At 38.3% G+C, this 24,535-nt stretch overlaps 1 protein-coding gene across 1 annotated transcript in view; it reads left to right on the plus strand.

Moving 5' to 3' along the window:
- LOC579663 (ankyrin repeat and sterile alpha motif domain-containing protein 1B) overlaps nt 1–24,535 on the plus strand; it is a 133,264-nt gene that overhangs the window by 9,168 nt on the left and 99,561 nt on the right. The window contains exons 2-3 of the mRNA XM_030989091.1: nt 3,214–3,294; nt 18,099–18,255. Of these exons, the coding sequence (XP_030844951.1) occupies nt 3,214–3,294; nt 18,099–18,255 (238 nt within the window). The remainder of the gene's footprint in view (nt 1–3,213; nt 3,295–18,098; nt 18,256–24,535) is intronic.

A 24,535-nucleotide genomic window follows, 5' to 3' on the forward strand; every position in this document is an offset into this window, starting at 1 on the left:
AGTCCCTATTAAACTGCCATCTCATACCAGTCCTTGAGTTCAGGCAGTCAGATGATGATTAAGAGATCTAAAGGAGATGCCTTGGTCCTTTGTCATTAGGAGGAGAGTGGATCTTCATTAAGAATGATTGATGAGGTCTGAAACATGAGATGGAGACAGGTTCCCAGGAAAGCTCGTTGGATGCCTCTGCATGGTGATACGATTCTCCGGCTTAGATCCAAAAGAGCGTTAATTCTGCCCTGTTTCATAAAACCAGTACTCATGCGCGGTGTATACTGTATAGATACAGGTACTCAGGGAAAACATTAATATTTCTTTTCGGGGGCTACTTTTCAAGCTTGCCTGCATGAAAATAAAATTCTAAAATTTGTTTTGCATTGAACCCTATGCAAATTTACAGGGCCCTTTGATTTTCGGGGGCTCTTTTGGGCATTTCGGGTTTATTTCGCCCTTAACCCCCGTGAATTTTTTTCACTGGGATGCCTTTAATTCTTTTCACTGGGATGCCTTTAATTCTTTGTCATTAGGATTAGAGATCTTCCTCAAAAGAGATTGATGAGGTCTGAATGAGGTGAGGACAGTTTTCCAGTGGAGTTGGATGCCTGCATCGATCTCCCATTTCTGCATGGACTGAGATATTCTGTTTTACAGCCAGGAGAGCTGCAAGGCTCTGACACAGTCTATAATAACTTTTTGTGAGAGGGTCTGGCTTATAGAGACATAAGGCCTGTTTGAATGACCCATACAGCTGTACATATACTTGATACATTGGATGAAGTGTACATGTACATGTACTGTACACTTGATGATTATTATTATCTGTGATGAAAAGATTATTAGAATAGAACACATGTATGCATAGTAGACAACAACAGAATTAGACCAAATGATAAGCAGGCAAAATGATATATTAGACCATGTGGATAGAAGCCAGTGGGCTGGAAAGAAAATATATCGGAATTAGACTCACTGGAAATGAGACTACATGAACAATAGACCAAATTTTCAGTCTAATTAAATTATAATGGTTTTGTTTATTTCTTTCTCGTTTTTTGTTTGCTTTTGTTTTTTCCCGGAAAGGAGACATCCCACCGACAGACATCACATAGTCTTTGACCGGTATTGGAGGGGCCTACATGTAGGCTGCGCATGAAGCCGAGAAGCCTGTTCAACGTACCGAACCGGGCTGGCCAGAAAATACGCTCAAAACGGTTAAATGATTTTATGTTGACAGCCTGTCTGGAATCTCCGCAAAATGCGAACAATTGAACAGTGTCGATTTTTTTTTTCCCTTCCTTTTTTTTTGTTTCCATTTAAAATTATTAAAAAACTTGAATTCGGCGTAAATATTCACAATTGAATGACACACGCCCTTAAAACTAAAACAACAACAACAACAACAACAAATGGTAGTAGACTAATTGGAGATTAGACCAAATGACTATAATCCTAAATGGTCATGAGACTTAATGATAAGCAGACAAAATGAATTATTAGACCAATGGAAAGTAGATGAGCTGGGTGTAGACCATATGGGAATAGATGTATTGGGTAGTTGATGAACAGTTTGTAGACCAAATGGCAATAAAAACCATTTGAATGAGCCCATCTTGCTAAAAGATTTTGTCTTGATAAAGTGTACATGTACCGTCCTCTGTACGTTGATCTACAGACTCGGTTCTAAAGCTGATAGACATGAACTGCCACTTTTTGATGGATGATTCACAGGGCATGTAGAGTTTAGTAGCTCCAGTCATTGTTCTGAGGATGAGGATGAATTTTCATTAAAGAGAGATTGATGAGGTCTGAGTGAGATGGAGACAGTTTCTCGGTACAAGGACGGATGATGTCATCATTGTACATATTTTCTGTGACAATGATCCCATCAAGTTCATTTAAATCTTAAGAAATCTTACAATGTACATTGTTTTTTTTTGCACCAACTATTTTCATTTTCACATTCATACATGTACATGTACATTGTACATCTAGTTTGAAGAAAATAAAAATATATATTCAGAATTACCAAGTGTCATGCATTTCAAGGGTCTGAAAACGCTTTCACGCACGATGCACTCACGATTTTGAAAAAACGCTATACGTACGCTATATCCTCGCGCACAGAGTTGTGAAAATGTCACGCATAGCTGATCTTTGAACTTGCGTCTCTGATATATTACCTACATGTACAGTACATGTATTGAAAACCAATATGAAGGGAAATTGCAAAAGTGGTTAATATTACACTATAGTATACAGATATTTTACGCAGCATATAGCCCATTCAGAGACTTTTAATGTTTAGTTACAATAACATTTAAATTGCTCATGACGACCAAACATACTGCATTCTCAATGAACCCAACATTTTCTGTGATTTTTTTCTGATTCTGCTCATGAATGAATAATGTGCAGTTCCTAGCATTCTGATTCTAAATACAATACAAAAAAGTAACCACATGTATTAGAAAGGACACACTGAACTACTATGGGTTAACCCTACTAGATCAGATCAAGTTTCTTGATTATTTGTACATGTATAAATTGATTGAGACTGATTACAGAGGATGGAGACAAATTCCACTTTAGTGACTCAGTCATTATCAAATTGACCTCAAGACCTCAAAATGTCTCGCTGTATTGTAGTTTTAATAGAATGGTTTGAGCCTTGAGGGGAGGTTCATGAACTTGAGTTTGGATAAAGAACATTTTGAGTTGAAATGGTGGTATTTCTACCACCAGTGACTAAGTTTCATATTGTGCAAAAGTTATTTTGTTATTTTCACTTTGCAGTGGTGATAATGTCCTCACACAAATCATGAGGCTACATGTAAAAGGCACACAAAATACTGTATATTGTGGGAAGTTCTAAATTAGTATTATCTTTCAAATGCAGTTGTAATTTAACTTTTTCATTTTTTTGGCCTGCAAATGGGACACAGTACCTTTAAATTGAATATACATGTACATGTATGGCATATACATTGTACATGTATGCTTTGCATGATTTTATGTTTAGGATAAACTGTATGATGTTTATTTCTCTTTTGTTATAGATTTACAGATTTACAAAGTACATGTATTATTATTGAAGTGATGACAAAATATGATGCTGTCAGCCCTGGGAAGTATGTATAATACCTTGTCTTTGATTTTATGATTTAAAAAAACCCTGGATATTCATGAATATTTATTTCTCCATTTTTGTTTCAGTTTCCGAAGAGCTCTGGGCCCGAACTGTCAGGACACTTCAGGATACACCCCCCTTCACCATGCTGTACTTAATGGCCACAGGTAAATCACTAGCAGCAGATTAATTACTAAATCCTTGCTATCATTTTAAAGTTAAATTTATGGACTATGCTCTGTGCAAGGAAATGAGAGTGAGTGTTTTCCTGCTCCAAAAGCTTGTTTGCATTTACTGGTATGTAAATCATGATGCATTTAACTTTTTGAATTGGATACATCAATTTGAGAAGCCTCTTGTACAAACCAGTATTATAAGATTGATGGATTTAATTTTTCATTCCTTTCTTACTTTTTTTTTTTACAGTACATGTACGTTTGTTTATTAGCTGATTTTTGATCATTTATTTGTTTGTGTGTTGTTTATTTTTATTACTTTATTAATTTGTCAAGTTTTTAAATAAAATACAAATATTGAATAGATCGCAGCTTTGTTAAAGGCACTGATCTGATCATTTGAAGGAATATTAAAAACCTCCTTTTAAATGTACCCTTTTCTTTAGACATGTCAGTTTACACTATTGACTTACAACAATGTAAATTGCCACAATTTGGCATGAAGGTTGTGGCAATTTGTATTTGATGTAATTACCATCAATGTGTTTCTTTGTTTTGCTGTGCATCTTTAATAGCACTCCTACAGTGTATTAATGCTGGTTGGCAATCCGGATAAAGAACTTTCCTTGCAGAGCCGGCAATAATCTCCCTGTGTGAAACCAAAATAGCTGCGGTTGTGTGTAAATGTCAGTGCATAGGGGAATTAGGACCTCTTCACACTGGGGAAATGATACAGTATACAGTACATGTACATATTAACCCATATTAAGAAACATCATATACAAAATTAAGGCATGGTGAAAGGGGCATACAAAATTTAAAACGCATACAGGTGTAGTATGATGTAAAGAAACATAATACTGCATGGTACTAGCAGTAAGTGACACCTCTCTGGTTCTAGTTTTAATGTGGTCAGTGGCTTGACACCTGACCACACTGACCAATTAACCGTCACTCACTATAAGCCTTGCCCAGTTAATCATTTTTTGAAGGATATATACAATGTTCACGCTCCAAACAGATCATTATCCTTTGTCAAGTGTTCGTTCAAAACAGCGAAAAAAATACACGGGGGCTTAGCCCCCAAAATGCCCAAAAGAGCCCCTTAAATTTGCATAGAGTTCAATGCAAAACAAATTTTAGAATGTTATTTTCATGCAGGCAAGGTTGAAAAGTAGCCCCCGAAAAATAAATATTAATTTTTCCCTGGTTCAAGAGGATGCTTAAACCTCCGTTTTACCATACATGTACGTTTCATTGTAAGATTTTTTCATTTTACATGTATGACGTTCAGTGCAAATGTCATTCAGACTTGAAATATTGATTAGTTATTGTACATACTGTATATGGCAGTATAAATAATTATAAACAGTTTTCATATTGCTCTCCGTTGAATATAACTAGTGTGAACAGGGGGGTTGGAAACTTACTTGGACTGGTAGGAAGAAGCAGTATTAAGAATAGCGATTGTGGCAGCCTAACATTTGAAAGGCATGGGATTAGGGGGGTAATATTGAGGGTGAAATTGGGGATTTCCTGAGCTTCCTTGCAAATCTGACAAGTCGACTGGAGACTGCTGACAAGGAAACAGCGAGTCTATGCGATGCATTCTCATGTGCATTCTGACTGTGTGGAAAATATCACTGACTTCACTTTAATAGTCACATCATGTGATATTGTGTAGCCAGGCCAGGGCCCCCAAGACAAAATGATTTATTTTCCCTTTGTTTTGAATATGGACTGTTTAAAGAAATTCAGGTTTTATGTGAGCTTTTTGGGTGCATGATATGCAGAATTTTTGTCAGGCCAAAATACAGCTTCTTCTTTTTGCAAGAAATGTTTGTTCTTGAGACAACTTTCATTTGACGGAAAGGTGCAGAAACTTTATCCAGTATTTGGACTCTAAAATTTCCCTGGCAATCATGGCCACCCTGATTCCACTTCCAAATGTCACAATTTTCATAAGAGAGGAGACCCTAAAAGAAAAAATTTCTGTGGGCCATGAATATATTTCACTTTTTCAAATGACGATTAATAATTAAAGTTGCGTTTACTCTGCAAGCAAAACACATCAATTTTTTCTCACATTCTGGTGTTTCGCTTGTATTTGCTTATTTTGCTAACAATTATGTGACGAAAAACTGAAATATAAAAATCGACCTCTGCAGTTTTTTGTTGTTGTTAAATCCTGCTGAATTTTCACCCATTTATAGAGTCACCAAAACTTCAGAATGAGCAGACACCAATGTTTTTTAAATGTGTTTTTCAAGTAGTTATGGTAATCAAAAGAATATACAACTTTTTCAAAACAGTGTTTGGGCTATGTAATGGGCCTATTGTGTAGATGCAGCGTTGCCATAATGACCTTAACCTTGGAGATAATCCCTAGAAGTACTAATGAAGGAATGTGTGATGTGTGACCCCTTGACCCTCACCCTTCACCCTCAGGAGAGTAGAGTATTTGTTGACCAATGCATAGAGAAACTAGGTCACTTGCTAGTGACCCTTTGCATTTTACCCTGTCTACATTTCCGAAGTACATGTGAATGTCAATTTACATCGCAGAAAAATAAAATTTGAAAATCTATCTTAAAAATAACTACCATCGTTTCATTTACACTAAAGAACCCCCCCCCCATTTAAAACTGTCAGTGTTTGCTTATTCTTTTTTTGTGTGAGTTGTGCGGATGCGCAACTTGTCGCTGCTCTGCATGACGAACACGGAAGCGACCAAAACCGTGACCCATAACCGGTAGAGTTACTCGGGCATTACAAAAAAAAAACATTGTAGGTTTTTCCTGATTCATGTTTTTCATTGTGTTTATGGGTACTGTAGTTGCCTCACAACCCCCGCTTTTTTTTGGGGGGGGGGGCTGCCTCCTTTTTTTTTTAAAGAAAAAGAATATGACCAACACTGATTAAAAAAAATGCCATCTGCCATATTGAAAAATAGACTGACTGTCAGGGAAAATGTACCGAACGGCCATTTTGAAAAAAAAAGGTCCTCCTTCCTATTTTTCAAAAAGGCAGGACGCTAAACATGTTTGTTTTTTAATTGGCCTTACTGTAGCTGCCTACTGTAGTGTAGTAGGCATACATTACTATATATTTGTACCTGCATGTATATACTGTACATTAGGTGAACAATTCGCTAAGCAGGTCCATGGTTTAGTGCACTTGTTCTCATTCTTAGAAAAAGGAAGAATTGGTGTACTATAAACAATTTGTAATGTGCAACATTCCAGATTCACGCACAAGCACTCTCAGAGTCTCATGTATCACAACCCCCTCAGTACATTCCTTTGTGCAACTTTCTTTCTGTTTTTCCCTTTTGTTATTGTCAAGGCGCTCGGCATATATGGTACTTTAAAAATTGGATCAATATTTCTAGGAACGTATGTATGATGTCATTGCCTTGTTATTGTCTGTAAAAACATTCAAACCAAAAGGGAAACTATAGTACATGTACACATGTAGGCCTACTATTTTACACCTGTACACAGGTCTGCACTGTACATCTAGTATTTCAAGATTGGAACATAAGTGGTCATGTACAGTAGGCTTTACATATTCAAGTACAATTACAATTGTGATTTTTCAGATTAAAATAGCTATTAATGCTACAATGTCTACTTAAATCTATTTTTCTTTCATCCCTGAACAAGGATGTATTTGTACATGTCGGAATGCACTGTACATTACAGGCTTGTAACTTGCAGAAATGTACATTTCATTGTTTACCACATATTTGCCCTACAGTGGCTTCTTGCCTTGTACTTTGTACAGCAGCTATGTTCACATGGTGAAGTTTAAACCTTGGAGTTTAATATAAACAAAGATGCACTAATGACAAGGAGGGTTCACATGGGATGGAAACAATGAGTAGCCTATTAAAAGTTAACTACAGTGTATAAGCTGGTGTAATCTCAAAGTTGATTGCGTCAACATGATACAACTCTTTGTATGAGGACCCCCCTCCCAAGTCCCAACCCCCAACCCCCAACCCCCAGTTCCAAGTTATCATGCCAACCTTTAGATCGCTCATGGTTTATGACTCTTGAGTACCAGTTTAATTAAAGGTTTGTAATCACTAGTGTGTCTGAGCGGTTCCTAACTACAAGATACAGGTAAATTCATATTTTAATCATTAGTTTCAAACCATAACCTAAACTCAAAGTTAGCAAACTGCCATGTGAACCTAACTATTTTGAGTGTTGTTCTTCCTCTATGTTGAGGGTCAATGGTTCTAGGCTTGGTTACCAGACAGTATGCATGCCCTTTTGTTTACAATACCAGTCAAGTACCATCTCTGATTTTGCATTTTCCTTGTACACTGTATTTAAAGACACACCTTTTAATCTTCATTTATTAAACCCACATCCGGACTCCTCCCATTCAATTGAATTCATGTACATGTATCTCAAAGGTTTTGTGGTAGAACATGCCCTTACATGTATATAATCTGTTAAATTGCTATTGATATTGAGCATGAATGGGAAGTGTGTTTAAAAAAACTATAAAGGTAGACTAATTTGTAATGTTGATGCAAACGAAGAAAGTGTTCAAAATACTTTTATGAATTCTAAATGCATATCTGCTGATAGTGATATACATGTACATTGCACTCTTGTCTCATCTGCAAGTGCATTTGCACCAGAGTGCTTTTGTGAAATGTTTTTATCCCTTTCGGTGAATTTAAGGATTGAAGTTTTGTGCAACTTTTCACTATTTTATGTGTTCTGACATGGAGCTGGTTTGAATGTTACCCCGGCATGAGTTGCTTAGGAAAATTATTATTAAGCATTGTTATATCAAAAGTATTGTCTCAAAATAAGTGTTGTATGTTAAAAGAAAAGTACATTGAAGTCTGTGATATAGACTAGTAGAGGAGAAGAGGATATGGACAGAGATTGTTTATTTATGTGTAAATCATTGAAGCATGACAACATAATAAATACTTGCCTCATACATTCCTAGTGGAGGTCACAAACTCAAGAATTTGAAGTCTTTTTGTGCATTTGAACTTTGTACAAAGGATGTCAGGAGGGCCAAGGGACATGGCAGAATTTTACATAAATAGAGCATCTATTCATCTGCCATCTAGATATGTCTGATAATCATTTGATGATTGTTATTATTTATGATTAAATGATTATTAGACCATATGGATAGCAGACAAAATGGGCATTAGACAAACTAGGAATGATACCGACTGGAAATTAGACTGAATGAACAATAGACCAAATGGGTACAGTGTAGTAGACTTATTGGAGATGACCAAATACAAATTAGTCCAAATGAATATTATCCTAGAATATGGTTATCATTCCAAATGATAAGTATACACAATGATTACTTAGATGAAAGTAGATGATAGATAGGCTGGGTGTAGAATATATGGGAATAGACCAATCGGTAGTAGACGAACTGATTAACTCTGTTCCTCCAAGGCCCTTACGCACTCGTCAATGTAGGCCTAGGCTATAGTCCTCCGCCCAAGCCTATTGTACATGTTTAATGCGGAAAGCTTTTGAGTCTCTGACAATAACATTATGAAGTTGATTGATATCCCATTGAAGTTCCTTGTTGTAGTGTGGGTATTGAAACCAATCTTCAGATACCAAGATCAATTATCAGAAAGAGAGGAAACTACTCCATAACCGGAAGGTACAAGTATATCACAGTCCTGCCAACTCTCTCCTAATAAGTGTACTTTGATCTATACATGAACAACTCAACCAACTACACAGTGGGAACAGGAAAGGAATGGAGTGCTATATTAGGAGAGGTAGAGCAATATAAAGTGAAAAAGTACAAATGTATGCTGTCACTTCAAGAGTTAAAAAAACAAACTTGTTCATTAAACTGATTAAAGTGACAAGGAGAAGCTAGGATACATTTTTATTTCACATATTGAGTTCAATTGTATGGGAGAGGGAAGGAGGGGGGGGGGGGGGTGGTACATCAAGAAATATAATTTCTTTCCATGCAGACTCATCTGCAATTACATGTACCTTTTATCAACAAAATGCATGATGACCCAGGCAGATTTTTTTTTTTTTTTTTGGGGGGGGGGGGGGAATAGATAATTTAAGATGGGAGTGAAGACTTGTAGAATGTAAATGTAGGCCTATGCAGAGTACATGTACAGTGTGTGACTTTAGAATTACCACAGACTTCCCCTATACAAATTTCAGTACGCTTACACGCGAGCTCGTCAGCGTGCTCGCCAACGAGTTCGTTGACGAGCAAGCAGACGAACTCGCCAGCGAGCTCGTTTCGTTCCAAATATGCAAATTAGCTACGAACTCGTTGGCGTGCTCGAAATATACACGCTCGTCACTGGCCGATAAGCTCGTTGGCGAGCTCGTCGGCGAGTTCGTCAACGAGTTCGTCGTCGAGTTCGTCGGCGAGTTCGTCATGAGTTCGTCGACGAGCTCGTCGGCGAGTTCGTCGACAATCTCGTGGAAAAAATGGCTGCACGCTTTATAATGGCGTGCTTAACAGCAGGTTGGCATTGAGAACAAATTTGTGTCTACATATAGAGGTGAACTTGATGATCCTGTTGAGCTATTGGCAAGCATATATATATATTTATCTAACTTATCAGCCTTTCAATGTCCTGGTAACATCTGCAGGCTGGCCATGCAAGGGCAATTCAGTTGGCTAGCTGGTGAAGAATACAGTGATACTCTTAGAGCAATTTAAAAGCTCATTACTTCTGGGATATCAATCAATTAAATCACTAATATATCAAAGAACAGAAAGAAAAAATTTAACATAAAATGTAACTTAAAACAAGTAGCTCTTTATTAGAGTCAATACAAACCCTTTATAATGCATGTTACCTGTATGCAGGGTTCACAACTTCACACAACAATATGAATGAATAAATGATTTCCAAATTATATACTTACACTGTATAATGAAATTAAATATGTGAGTAATTACACTGTATAATACTCTGCCTTTGAAGAAATATTATTATCCATTTTGGTAATTATTTATCCATCATTCTAATCACTCATAATATTACAAAGATCCAAACTAATAAGCGGTATTCATACAATAACTATGTAGCATCCCCCCTTTTTGTCAGTGTATTCACCAACCCAGGGTACCAAGTAATGATACATGTACACTATAGGATCTCTAGAACAATCCCTTCTTTATATCTGCTAGCAAACTAGTTTTCAGTATTCAGACCAAATGCATTCTTGTGCTCTCATGTTGCCTAAAAGGTAGGGTTTGTCATTCAAGATACAGAAATGTTTACATGAATATAACCTTATCACATAGATATCTAATGTTACTTTATTGAAGTGAATATACCATGTGCTAGATAGATAAACAAAATTCCCAATATATGAAAAGATATCTCACTAGAAAGAGAATGAATACATTATCTCATTAATCATTACTCTACACTTCTCTTTCATAAATGTATAAGAGAGGTAGGCCTAACTGTTGGCCTAGTCTTATTATAAATACACAATAGAACATTTAGTTAAAAGGTGTGAGAAATTAGTTTTTCTCTTACCTAAAACAAAGGAGCTGCAATACCATTCAAAACCCATGTCTGCTCTCCACAACAGCAATATAGAAAAAGACTTGACCAAATGGGCCCAAATTAATTCATTCTTATCAGGAATGCTACCAGTGGTAATTCCACAAGAGAGAGTACACAAGAAAGTTAGAGAGGGGAGAAGAGAGGAATAGGGATTTGTGTCTAAGCAGGGGGGATCCTATGTACATAAGGAGAGAGCAAGATAGAAACAGGGAGTTGACCTCGAATCAAGCACTGGGTGTGTGGTCTTATGTAATACCTGACAGTGACATTTCAGGGTGTTAAATATATGATACAGTCAGAATAAATGGCACCCCCCTTCCCAATCTGGTATGCTGCAAATAAATGTTTCAAAGTTTCAAAAGAATTTAATTAAATTTACAAGAAATTTGACAGGTTACTTCAGCATGAAAAAGCTATTGTTTCAATTTCAACATAAATTTTCTGAACTTTCAATGTAATTGCATATGTGTATTTTTATGATACTGGAGAGATTTCACCATGGATATTTCAGATCCAAGTATAAAAATAAAAGAGTATATTCTATGGTGATAATTTTGTCCATGTCTTAATGCAGATATGTAGTGGAGATAACTTAAATAACGTTGTGTTTCAAAATCCTGGGTTTAAATTTTTATGTAAGGTGAAACCCATTTTTCGCCCTTTTTAGGACTTACACCAATTCAATTCAATTCAATTCAATTCAATTCAAGGTATTTTATTCACTCATTGTAGCCAAAGGCTAAATTACAAATGAATTTACAAAATTCAAAACGTTAAAAACATCATACAAATTAAAAGGAATCATACACAATATTGTAAAAATAAATATTAAAGCAAATGAAAGTAACTATACATGTATAATGCTAACATTATAAAAATATTGCTTACAAACAAAGACAATTTTGGAATTTAAAATAAAATTTAAATATAAATATTATTATCCACTTTCCATCAAAATTTAAAGCTTTGTGTAAAGTGACTTGAGTGGTATCTGATGGTAAAAAAGATTAAAAAATGATTATTTTTCATTAAGTTTAATTAAAGGAGTCTAGAATTATGAGTTTGCTATTAAATATATATACAAGTAAAGGTATAATCAAAAGGAACAAACATAAAAAAATCAATACAAATTCACAAGTGATTAAATAGCTATAAGTTCTGAATTATAAGAAGTAGACTGGCAAGTGGTCAATAAAGTATGCTTGGGTTGTATCAAATAATTAATTGATTAAAAAGGGTATTATTAAACTTAAAAAACACTAAATTAAATGAGTGTAAACAAATGTTCGGCGTTTCTATTGAAAATATAATAAATGTTTAATATACAGTCATAGCTAGTGAAATTTAATATGTACGAATGTAAATTATACTATTAATCTAATCTAAGCCAGATTCATAAATAGGGTAAAAACAAGTTTGTGATAATCAAGGATCATTTCTGATTTAAAAGTCTCACAAGAAATGGGAGAGCACTTTTCCGATAGCGCTCTGTTCTACATTTCACAGGCCTGTACTGGTCACTGAAACGTAGTGCACGGAGTTCAGATTGCTTAGGGGGCAACCATTGGGGAAAGTTTTTCTCAAGTGATTTGGCAAACTTGACACACAGTTTGACACGTCTTTCCGACAAAGTGGTAAGTTTTGTAGTTATTAGTGCATTCTCATACGTTTGGTACTCTCTGCCTAGAATGATGCGAAGGGCCCTTTTCTGTATACTTTCTATCTGGTTGGAGTCCGCTAAGGTCAGGGAAGAATGCCAAACTGGGGCGCAATATTCGGTAATGGGTCTGATGTACGACTGGAACACGGTAAGTAAATCTTCTGCGGGATAGTCCAAACTTTTTGAGGGTTCTGAGCATGTACAGTTTTTTACTTGACCTTGAAACAACGTCGCAGACATGCTTGTTCCATTTCAGGTCATTCTGGATGGTAACGCCTAGCAATTTTACATGGACGCACTCTGGGATTGGTTGATTTGAAATGGTGATGGGTTCGGGATTAGGGGGTCGTCTGCTGAATGATATCTGAAAGAACTGACATTTAGCTGGGTTTAGCTTCATGCGCGTGGATTCACACCATATTTCCAACTCCTGGACAGCTTGCGATATGTTACTTCTTGTTGTAGATTTTCGGCTTTCAGCTATCGTCAAGTCATCAACTTATTTCCACCTGGAGGTTGTTGATTCGTCTAATGCATCATTTACTAGGGCAAGGAAAAGTACTGGTCCCAAGCGTGTTCCCTGTGGAACACCTGCATTTGTCACCACTGGTTCCGAAAGTTTGCCACGGTATCTCACTTGCTAACGTGACATGAAAAAACCTAGTTCCTGGTAATGAGAATTCTCTTAATTTGTATGACTATCTGATGTTCAATTATTGTCTGGTAGTAAGTGCTGAATCTATTTATGCTCATGTCATTAATAACCTTAGGTTGCGTGGCAAAGTTTTTTCATAATCACCATATTTCACATCTTGTAACAGTTGTTATGCATGCATGGTGTCCACCATGCAACACACGTTCCATTTGGTGCTTCTGCATGATGAATGCACATTATATGAACAACTTTGACAATTCCCAGTTTATTTCTTGGAAGAACTCCATGGATCAAATCAAATAAAAAAAGATGAAGCTTAAAATGTTATAGTTAAAAAAATCAGCACATGTTTTAAAATTCTAAAAAATTGTTGGTGTCCACCCATAACATGCGTTACCGTATATGAAAAATACAAAATACAATTTTGTTAAGAAAACTTCATTTATAATCGTTCTAATCTTTCACAAGAAAGGCTTTCTACATTGTGTATATAAAATTCATTGAATTGTTCAATTTTGAATCAATAGATATTTTTAAAAAAATTATGAAACTTTGGTGTCCACCCTAGAGGGCTGGGTTTACCAGTTTAACCTCGAGTTCGCCACGAGCTCCCCAGTTTAACCCGAGCTCGCCACGAACTCCCCCTTTTACCCACGAGCTCGCCACGAGCTCCCCCTTTTACCCACGAGCTCGCCACGAGCTCCCCAGTTTACCCCCGAGCTCCCCAGTTTATGCCCGAGCTCGCCACGAGCTCCCCATTTTACCAACGAGCTCGTCACGAACTCCCCCTTTTACCCACGAGCTCGCCACGAGCTCCCCCTTTTCCCCACGAACTCGCCACGAGCTCCACCTTTTACCAACGAGCTCGTCACGAGCTCGCCACGAGCTCCCCCTTTTACCCACGAGCTCGCCACGAGCTGCCCAGTTTACCCGCGAGTTCGCCACGAGCTCGTGACGAACTCGTTCACAAGCTCGTGAAGATTTTGTAAGATCGTTACTAGCGTCCTGGAAGCGTGTACGAGCTTAAAGCCTAAAAAACGATCTTATTAAGCTTACCACGAGCATAATACGAGTTCGCGACGAACTTAAATTTGTATAGGGGTTACATGTACTGTTATATGAAGGTTATAAATATGCATGTGTATGTCCATGGATCTATCTCTAGGGTTGACTGGCTGCATGTGTCTGAAGGTTCGTAAGGTCATTACTATCCCTAGAGCATCCAAGCAGGGAGTAAAAATAGAGACAGGAATCGTCTGAGACCATGCTGAGGGAGAAGGAGGACGTCAAAAGCCAAAGGAAAGGAAGGGAGCTCGCCACTAGTTTTACAGTTCAGAGAATAATTTAAAGGGACAGGAGCACGCAAAATACGTCACTGAGTTGTTAATATGTGTTTGATTGATCGCAACTTCCAAATTTCATAACTTTCTTATTTTTAATCGGATATTGCGTAAACTTTCACTGATTAGTTTCTCTCATTTTCTCAGATTGACATCAGCCTTATAGTGGACTTCCCCTTAAACTGCACGAAGCTACCGGTACATGTATACTGTTTTCACACTGGCAATATTTTGCTTAACCCCGTACTATAGGTGGGGTTAAGGGGGGGTCTTAGCCCCACCTATAGTACGGGGTTAAGCCTTTTCCACTTTCTGTTCAGACTGGTTTTTACCAAAGTGGGCTAAAGTTGGCTAACCCCACCTTATAGTACGGGGTTAACTAACCCTGCTAAATAGCAGGGCTAACTCCGCAATTGTGGTGCTAACTCCTGCTAACCCCGCAATTGCTGTGCTAAGCAAATGAATGAGAACAGAAACGAAAAATAGTCCGGTACTACGCAATGGAGCGTATCACAGCTGGCCAGATGCGAAGTATGTCCAATCATAACATTAACGATATCCGGGGTTAACGAAATGCAGTGAGAACAGCGGGGATTTTCTTATTCTGGAATAGGCGCTAGTACGGGACTAAAAACAGCGGGTGTGAAAAGCCAAAAAAATAGTCCGGGGTTAAGGATAGTACGGGGCTAAGCAAAGTACGGGGTTAAGCAAAACCAGTGTGAAAAGAGTAGTAGTCTGCTAGTATACAGATACAATGAAAACTTTCTCTTTTTCTGTTTGACTTTGTTGATTAACATTTCTAAAGTTTCCACGAACAAGGCTTTAAAAGGTCACCTTTTAGAACTGGTTCAAGAGGGTTTGGGGGTCCCCTCACCTTTAGTGACAGCCCCATGTTAAATACTTGCCTTTTATTAAATCAAGGCGATAGGAGAGAGAGAGAGAGAGAGAGAGAGAGAGAGAGAGAGAGAGAGAGAGAAAATGAAAAAGGTTGTTTAGAGGTTCTAATGGAAACACGTTCATGATATATTAAAGTATCTCCTTGGTCATACGTAGATAGTCATACAGAGAGAAAATAGCAAGGCAAAATTTTTGAAAGCTAACCAAATAAACCTTTATTCATTTTTTTGCCCCTCAAATACCTTTGAAAGTATCACTTTCTATATCTTTCACCCCAAATATCTGATGCATTAATCTTTCTCAATTCTCTGTTTATCAGCAACTTTCGGCGTGCATGAAATTTCAAAGAATTTAGTTTCACCATTACGTCTATGGTTTCACCGAGGGTGGATACCCGTTCCTTCCTGCAATGCTTCTTATGTATCGCATAGCAAGCATTACAGCATTCCATTCAATCCAACAGTAAATGGCTGGAATTCCTGGCTTAAAGATAAAATGGAGTTTTGGTCATGTGATGAGATTGTGAAAGAAACTGGAAATGAATTTGAAAGGTAGATTATGTACACATGTAGGAATTGGTGGATCGAGGCCCTTTATGTTTTGGAATCATCAACTGATGAGAAATCGACACAATCTTGATGAAAAACACACAGACTGCATACATAAAGGATTATATGGGACTACACACACATGTGGGACTGTTTGGTCCAAACAATTCATCTACATGTATTTCTTGCCATGTTCTTAATATGAGGGCATTCAAAGAGAAATCCTCTTTAGGGGACATTTCTATTATGAGTTGTTTCCAAAATAATACAAAAAGAACAAGAAACTCAAGAGAAAGTTCTCAAATTATGTGTGACCTTTGCCGGAACCCGACCTTCTCTTTAACGTTGCGCAAACCACCCCTGCACTCCGTTCACCGGCCAGGTTTGGGATTGAGTTCGACAGCAAGTGGAAGAGCGCACACCGGGCTCGGGGGAGGGTGTTTTTCTAAAATTGGAAGTGAACTTCAAGCACCTCAGCATGTACCCCGGGGGTCAGGACTCTGTGCATGCTATGGAGGAAAAATATGTTCTGAATTAGGACGACTTCTTCCTTGCTGTTTACGTGCGAAAGCTCATGAAATCGTACACTGTATGTTTGCAGTCAGTGGGTGGGCAAAGAAATAATCTTGATACGATTGAGAACTTCATTACATGAAAGTTTACTATTGTGTACTATTGTGTAGTCTATGAATATAAGTATAAGATTGGCACAAGTTTACATGAGAAATAGCTAGTCTTTGAAAGAACAGGAGAAAACAGTTCACTGAGAGAGCCAGAGAGATTGCCCAACATTTGCTCCTGGGACAATCGCTCCACGTCCATTTCCTACACCAACTGAATATGTAACTTTAACCCTGGACCCAACAATTCACCTAACCCTAAACTAAAAGGCAATTGTAAGCCTAACCATTGTAGGACTACATGTAGTCAAATGTAAATCATCCCTGATGGTAGTAGCAATGTTTTTAGAGCTCATTAAGCACCCCTAGTCAGTATTTTGTCTACCAATAAACATCAATTACTCCTGTCAAGGAAACATGCAATCATGCAATTAGGAGCTGATAACCCGGCACATTAACTGCAGAGTCCCTCGTTAATTCATCAACTAACTTGAGCCATATGATGGCTCGACCAGTTCACATTGACAAGTTATAGGTCTATAGTACCTCTATTAATTACTCAGCAAGACACTGCAGTCTATTAGTATTGCATCAATACATGTAGCTTGACCCAAAGGCAAGTGTGTTCACATGCACTGTTTATGCAAAAGAAATGCAAACTATTAGCTAACTACATAATGTATGTAGTACTTTTGACCATACCAATATCTACTAGCATCTAACTTGTTCCTAAGTTATTACCATCTCCTTAACAGAGATGTAGGCAAATGCTGCTCAAGTTTGATGTCTCAACATTAGTATTTAATATCTTTAGATTTGACCAACCTGGCAACTATGAATCTGAATTCTGGCAAGTTGTTTTCTATCATCATCTTCTTCACAGAGATGCCATCCAGATTGTGCTCAAGTTTGATGCCTCATGGACAGTGCCTGACAACAGAGAGAGAAATTACCCCTTCTTTCATAGATTCACCAGGACCTTCTCAGTTCTCACTGTTGACCATGCATGGTGTCAAGCTATAGACCACACCCGGCAAACATGATTCTAAACCATCTAACCTTTTTATTTTGACTATAATCTTTCCTACAGAGATGCTGTCCAAACGCTTCTCAATTTTGCCTCACCGGTCACCAAAAGTATCTTGTATCCTACATTCCGTTTTTTAAAATATACCGGTAGTGCTCAATACATCAACGATGTCCCTATAAAGCGCTTTGCTGATATATTATTGCCCCAGTCATCGAATTCAGGCTTGTCTGCACAATGTATGCATATTCTTCACTCCCTGTGGAGCATTCTAGTAACACATATTCTGATTGTCAGTGTTTATCCAGTCTCTTTATCTTTATTTTCTTTTATACAGAGATGCCGTCCAAATGCTGCTTAACTTTGCCTCACCGGTCACCCTCATTATCTTGTATCCTACATTATTGATGTTCCTAACAACACATATTCCTAGTGTTAGTGTTTAACCAGTCTCTTAATCTTTATCTCCTTTATACAGAGATGCCGTCCAAATGCTGCTCAAGTTTGAAGCCTCACCGACAGTGCCTGATAACCGAGGAAGCAACCCCCTTCATCTAGCCGCCTGGACCGGTAACCAGGAGATCGTTCAGACCCTTCTCACCGTTGGCGTCAGCAAAGACCAAGTCAATGAACAGGTATTGCAGCATGGGCCACACCTCACAGATAACAGTAATGATAAGTAATAATAATAGTGGTTACTTGATAAATCCATTGAAGTGGTAGTGGTGGTCATTTTACTGCTAAGAAAGCATAAATGCTTGTTAGTAAGCAACCAGAGGACCGAGGAATTTAGGTCCTGGAACCCGGGTCGCAGGATTACGACACCACTGCTCTACCAACTGAACTGATATGTGCTCCGGCAAATTTACTGCAGGTGAAATTTGTCAACGATGCAGGGTGAGGGTAGGGATTTGGCTAAGCTAGGGTAGCATAAATATTATTTGTGCATGCACTGGCCTATTAACCAAACAACAGAGCAATTATCGCCAAAGCATACACGTGTCACAGAACACTGCACACATGGTATTTCAGCCATACATGATAACCATATTATTATCCCAATCATATTTCAATCATGAAAAACGAAACGCTGTCGACTTCATTTAGGAACCAACGGGCATTCACCCTTTCCACTGAGGTATGGGTTGGTTGTTTATGCCAGGGCGGACTCATACAGGGTAAAGAACAAGTGCTCCAATGGCGAAATGATAACAAACTAAAAAGAAGAGGACAAAGGGAGAGTGATCATGGCGCAAAAGTCTTTCAGTCCTCGTACGATGGAAAATGATGATGATAATGATGAGGGTGATGGTGATGGTGATGGTGCTGGTGATGATGATGGTGCTGGTGATGGTGCTGGTGATGGTGATGGTGCTGGTGATGGTGCTGGTGATGGTGATGATGATGGTGATGGTGATGGTGATGATGAGGGTGATGGTGATGGTGATGGTGATGGTGCTGGTGATGGTGCTGGTGCTGGTGATGGTGCTGGTGATGGTGCTGGTGCTGGTGATGGTGCTGGTGATGGTGATGGTGATGGTGATGGTGCTGGTGCTGGTGCTGGTGCTGGTGATGGTGCTGGTGCTGGTGATGGTGCTGGTGCTGGTGCTGGTGCTGGTGCTGGTGCTGGTGCTGGTGCTGGTGATGGTGCTGGTGATGGTGCTGGTGATGGTGCTGGTGCTGGTGCTGGTGCTGGTGCTGGTGCTGGTGCTGGTGCTGGTGCTGGTGCTGGTGCTGGTGCTGGTGCTGGTGCTGGTGCTGGTGCTGGTGATGGTGATGCATACATGCCAACATTTGAAAATCAGAAATCTGTACACTATGTGCGCGAAGCGCACATCATGAGCCCGAAGTCCTTTTAGCCGGGGTCCAGGGCCCGCTTTAGGGCCCTGGAAGCTCTGGGTTTCCAGATGCCCTCTGGTGCAATCTGAGCCTATTTTAGGGACCATTTCCCCTAAAATTCAACCCAAGTTTATGGGTAATTTTTGTGTCATACCAAACAAAAAAGTGATTGAAGTGAACTCCACATTTTAATTTATCCTTGGCAGAGGCAGAGCAGATAATAGACATAGATTTAATTAGCCACTCATGCAGAGTGATGCATTTAAGTCTAGTTACTTTTTAAATAATTATACATGACATAGATCTATGCATAAAATGAGACTGGCAATAATGGTATTCAACTTTCCAGACAACAGTCAACAATCCAAAATTATTGTAACTCATTGAGCTACATCTATACGAGGTTGTCAAAATCAATGTCAGCAGAACAAGACATCTGTTGAAAAAAATATAATTATTTCTTCATGAAAGGAAGGAGCATTTGGCTTTAGGCACCACATACTTTCAAGTTTCAAAACAATGAATTCAGTGCAGGTGTTAAACACCCCTGAAGCTTCTAAGTTTCTGCATGTTGTGAAACCCCATGATGCTTTTATTTTATGGGTATACTTAAAGTTAAATAATTTTACAAATACTTGTATTATAATGTAGTTGATGGATAACCCATATAGAATGGTATCAATGAACTGTTTTGCGCATATCTTACCGGTTAACACTGTTCAGTGTTAGTTTCAAGGTACCCTGTGACAGTAATTAAGTCATTCTGATTATTTGGAGGTAGAAGCTCCAGCATGAAGGGCCAAGTATGTAGACTTCTTTGCAGCCTGCAAGACATCATCACTGTATGTTGTGGTATAGCATTTCAGGTTTCTGTTCTGCATACTTAGTTTGTGTGTGAGAAGGGAGCTCATAGTTCTGGTGCTCATATTACCACGATGTTTAGTCTTGATCTTATCTACCATCGAGAAGACCCTCTCTGCATCACTGTTGCTGTGAAATACCACCAAAACACACTTCATCACTTGGGAGAGCAGGGAATACTTTCTCTGGTATCTTGACAGTTCCATCATCTGCCCAATTACATGCCACTTCTGGTCAATTCTTGTCACATCTTTGGTGCAGTCATCTATTGTTTCATGATCTATTTGATACAGATTGAACTCGTCCTGAAGTTGATCCATCTTGTCATCTGGTATTAAACTGAATCTGGAGGTGAAATATTCCACTGTAGTGAACTTGGCTGTGCTTCTTTGAGAAATGTCAAGCACCTCTGCATTCACAAGGAGCTCCTCATTGAAAGGATAGTTGTGAATCATGTAGCTTGCTGCAGCAATGTAGAAATTCTTCACACCTTGGAAAAATGTCTTCAAATCCAAGGAGGCCTCATTCTCTTTCAAGAACTGTCTGCATTCAAACCCTATTTGAACCTCATCATTGCTCTTGTGGTGTGCTTCATTGGCTAGATCTATCTGGGTGATGTTTTTTGCTTGGCGAATTACATTAGGTTTCACAAATCTGGACAGAAGTCTAGACAGTTGACTTACAAGAATTCCATGCATGCGATGAATTAGTGGTTCGTCTCTCTGGAATAGCTGGGGATAGAGGAATAGGAAGACACATGTAGAGCTATTGATCATAGAGCCAAATAAACATTTGTATTACGCAATCAGATATATTGATATTTTAATGACATCAGTGACTCCACATAGGTAATTACAACTGAATACATTCTTGACAATAATCAAATTCAATGTTAAATTTTTATAGTACATTCATATTTCTGTAACAGGGATTCCAAATCAATGATTGATTACAACTGAAAACATTCCTATCAATAATCAAATTTGAAGTATTAAATTCTAATCATTAATCATATTCATGTTTTAATGACATCAGTGATTCTGAATCAACAATTACAACTGAAAACATTATAGTCACTAATCACATTCAATGCAAACAAATAATACTCTGCAGAAGAAATTGAAAATGAATTAATTAACCAAAAACATGAATGTACAAATATTTTCATTTAAAACAGAATAATAATCATACAAATATTACTCATCAAATTGAACTCCACATTCTTACTGCAATCAAATCCATCAGCTTTCCCCAAAAGTTGTAAATATCTACAGAATTGAAATGGAAATGAAATAAATGTTAGTACTGAACACATAACACAATAAAATCAAGGGTACATGCATCTTTGTAACACAAATAATGAAACTACTTTCAAGTAGAATAACACAACAATAAAATCAAGGGTACATGCATCTTTGGCTGCGTTCATGCTTAAATTTTGAAGGCAGAATGAGCGATCTGAAACGCTCATCGTAAACGCTCATCGTGATCGCAGTTCCACGATGCACTGTTCATGCTTACTTCTCTGGCTCCCCCAGGCAATTCTCAGTGTGTGGCCTTAATTGGTCTTCCAGCTGGATTCGCAAACCTTCACTGTGCATGCTACGTAGCGTAGACCCACTAGAGGTCAGTGCGTTGACCCCATTTAAACGCGTTTACAAATTGTAAACGCATCTTTTTGTGAGTTTACGATCGGCGATCGTGATCGCCGTTTTTCGGTGATTCTACAAAAGTGAGCTAAGACGCAAGCGTGTTTTAAACTAAACGCGTAACAGATGCCTGATTCTGGCCGTCAAAATCAAGCATGAACGCGCCCTGAGTATTAACACAAATAATGAAACTACTTTCAAGTAGAATAACACAACAATAAAATCAAGGGTACATGCATCTTTGTAACACAAATAATGAAACTACTTTCAAGTAGAATAACAACAATAAAATCAAGGGTACACACATCTTTGTAACACAAATAATGAAACTACTTTCAAGTAGAAAGATGTAAGATTAAATCAATGCATGGAACCAAATGTTTTAGTTTAAACCATGTAACATTTTAATTTAAATAAAAAATACAGTGTATTACCCACCTCATTGGTTTCTTCAAAGATGGGCAAACATGCTTTCAGGAATAGAGCTTCCAGCTTACAATTGGGGTCAATCAACTGTTCATACACAAGAGTAGGTTTGTTTTTCTTCAGAGGCTCCTTGGCTTTCTTACTCGAGCTTGATGAAGCACTCGACTGTCCCTTGTTAGCTTTGATTTTACCTCCATGTAGCTTTGGGGTTTGTGAGTGTTTTTTACTTAATTCTTGCTGACTGAAGAAATATTTGCTAAGATCACATTGTCTGTGAGCTGCACTAGATGTAGTATCAGTCTGTCCAGAGTTGCTACCTTGGTGAACATTTTTGCTGCTTGCACTTGGCGTGGAAGTCTGTGTAGCTTCACCCTTTGTAGAGCTTGCAGGCTTGATTTGTGCTGTTCTGCCACTTGTAGATGAGGTAGTGGTAGTCTTAGGGCGCGTTCATGCTTGATTTTGACGGCCAGAATCAGGCATCTGTTACGCGTTTAGTTTAAAACACGGTTGCGTCTTAGCTCACTTTTGTAGAATCACCGAAAAACGGCGATCACGATCGCCGATCGTAAACTCACAAAAAGATGCGTTTACAATTTGTAAACGCGTTTAAATGGGGTCAACGCACTGACCTCTAGTGGGTCTACGTAGCATGCACAGTGAAGGTTTGCGAATCCAGCTGGAAGACCAATTAAGGCCACACACTGAGAATTGCCTGGGGGAGCCAGAGAAGTAAGCATGAACACTACATCGTGGAACTGCGATCACGATGAGCGTTTACGATGAGCGTTTCAGATCGCTCATTCTGCCTTCAAAATTTAAGCATGAACGCAGCCTTAGTCTGTGTACATGGAGTTCCACCCTTTCTAGAGCTTGCGGGCTTGATCTGTGCTGTTTTGCTTGAAGAGCTACTTGTGGTGGGCATCTCTGAAGTGGTATTGCCCTTCACCTTGGTATCATCACAAGTTCTCAGCTTCTTTGGATTTCTGGTAGAAGCTGAAGGTGATAATTCCCTTTTCTTGCCGACTTTGGCTACTTTTGTTGTACCTGTACTTGCTTGAGCTTTGAAGAACTCCGTCAAGGGCTGCCAATTCTCAAGAAGCCTTTGAAGAGCTGTTCCAAGAGAGAGCCACCTGAGGAGAAAAAAAGGAAAAACAGTATCAAAATACACCATCATAATTATCTTTAAAAAAGAAACATCAAGAAAGAAATACCACGCATGAATTTATATAGCTGTTTTCTTGTGAATTTTGTGAAAAATGTCATCACTAGAGTGTCCTCTAACCCAATACATACTGAACTTTTTTTTTTCTAGCTTCTTACATGCTATTGCTATTTATTTGTTTGTACATGCATGAACATTATCTTTTTAATCTGCACAATAAGAAAAAGTGAAATTTGTTTTCCCCATTCTGCTGATTAATGTGCCTCACCATCCTAGCACTGGGAAGAAAAAAAGACACTCTAAGTTCTATTTTTCATTTCTAATATTAACATCTCACTATCAGCTAAGTGAGTTTAAACTAATTCAGTGCCATAAATGTCTCTCAAAAAGCCCTCAATGCAATTTTGAAAGTCAGAAGTGTAAAATTTTTCATTCAATTGCAAATCTAGATTTAATTGATTCTTTAGACTTTACTTTAATACCGTGTCGGTACATGCTTTAGAATTTTCCTCATTTCAATGCCATGCTGTGCTTGAAGCTTTATGATTTCCTGGTGCCGTAGGCTGCTCTTGTCCATGTAGTACCAGATGTCAATGAGAAGATCATCAAACTGAAACTGAAGACTCTTTCCACCTTTCTTCGCAGACAAATGCATGAGGTGACAAGAACAACCAGAAATGTACACATTGGGATTTTCCTTGTTAATGTATGCTGCCACTCCTTTGTGTTTTCTGAGCATTACCGATGCATTGTCAGTTCCGAAACTTACACAATCTTTCCACGAAATGCCCCAGTTTTTCAGTTCACTGTCCATTATTTTGAAAATATTCTCACCGGTGGACCTTTCAGAACATTCTCTGAGTGACGGAAGTTCACACACTACCTTGCCAACATTCTCATCAAAGGTTCTTAGTAGAACAGGATAGAGTTTGACTGCGCCTTGGTCCGTGCTACCATCGGTAGCGATGCTGTACGGAT

The sequence above is a fragment of the Strongylocentrotus purpuratus genome, unplaced genomic scaffold (genome assembly GCF_000002235.5).
Source record: "Strongylocentrotus purpuratus isolate Spur 01 unplaced genomic scaffold, Spur_5.0 spur5_scaffold_18, whole genome shotgun sequence".
Lineage (NCBI taxonomy): Eukaryota > Metazoa > Echinodermata > Echinoidea > Camarodonta > Strongylocentrotidae > Strongylocentrotus > Strongylocentrotus purpuratus.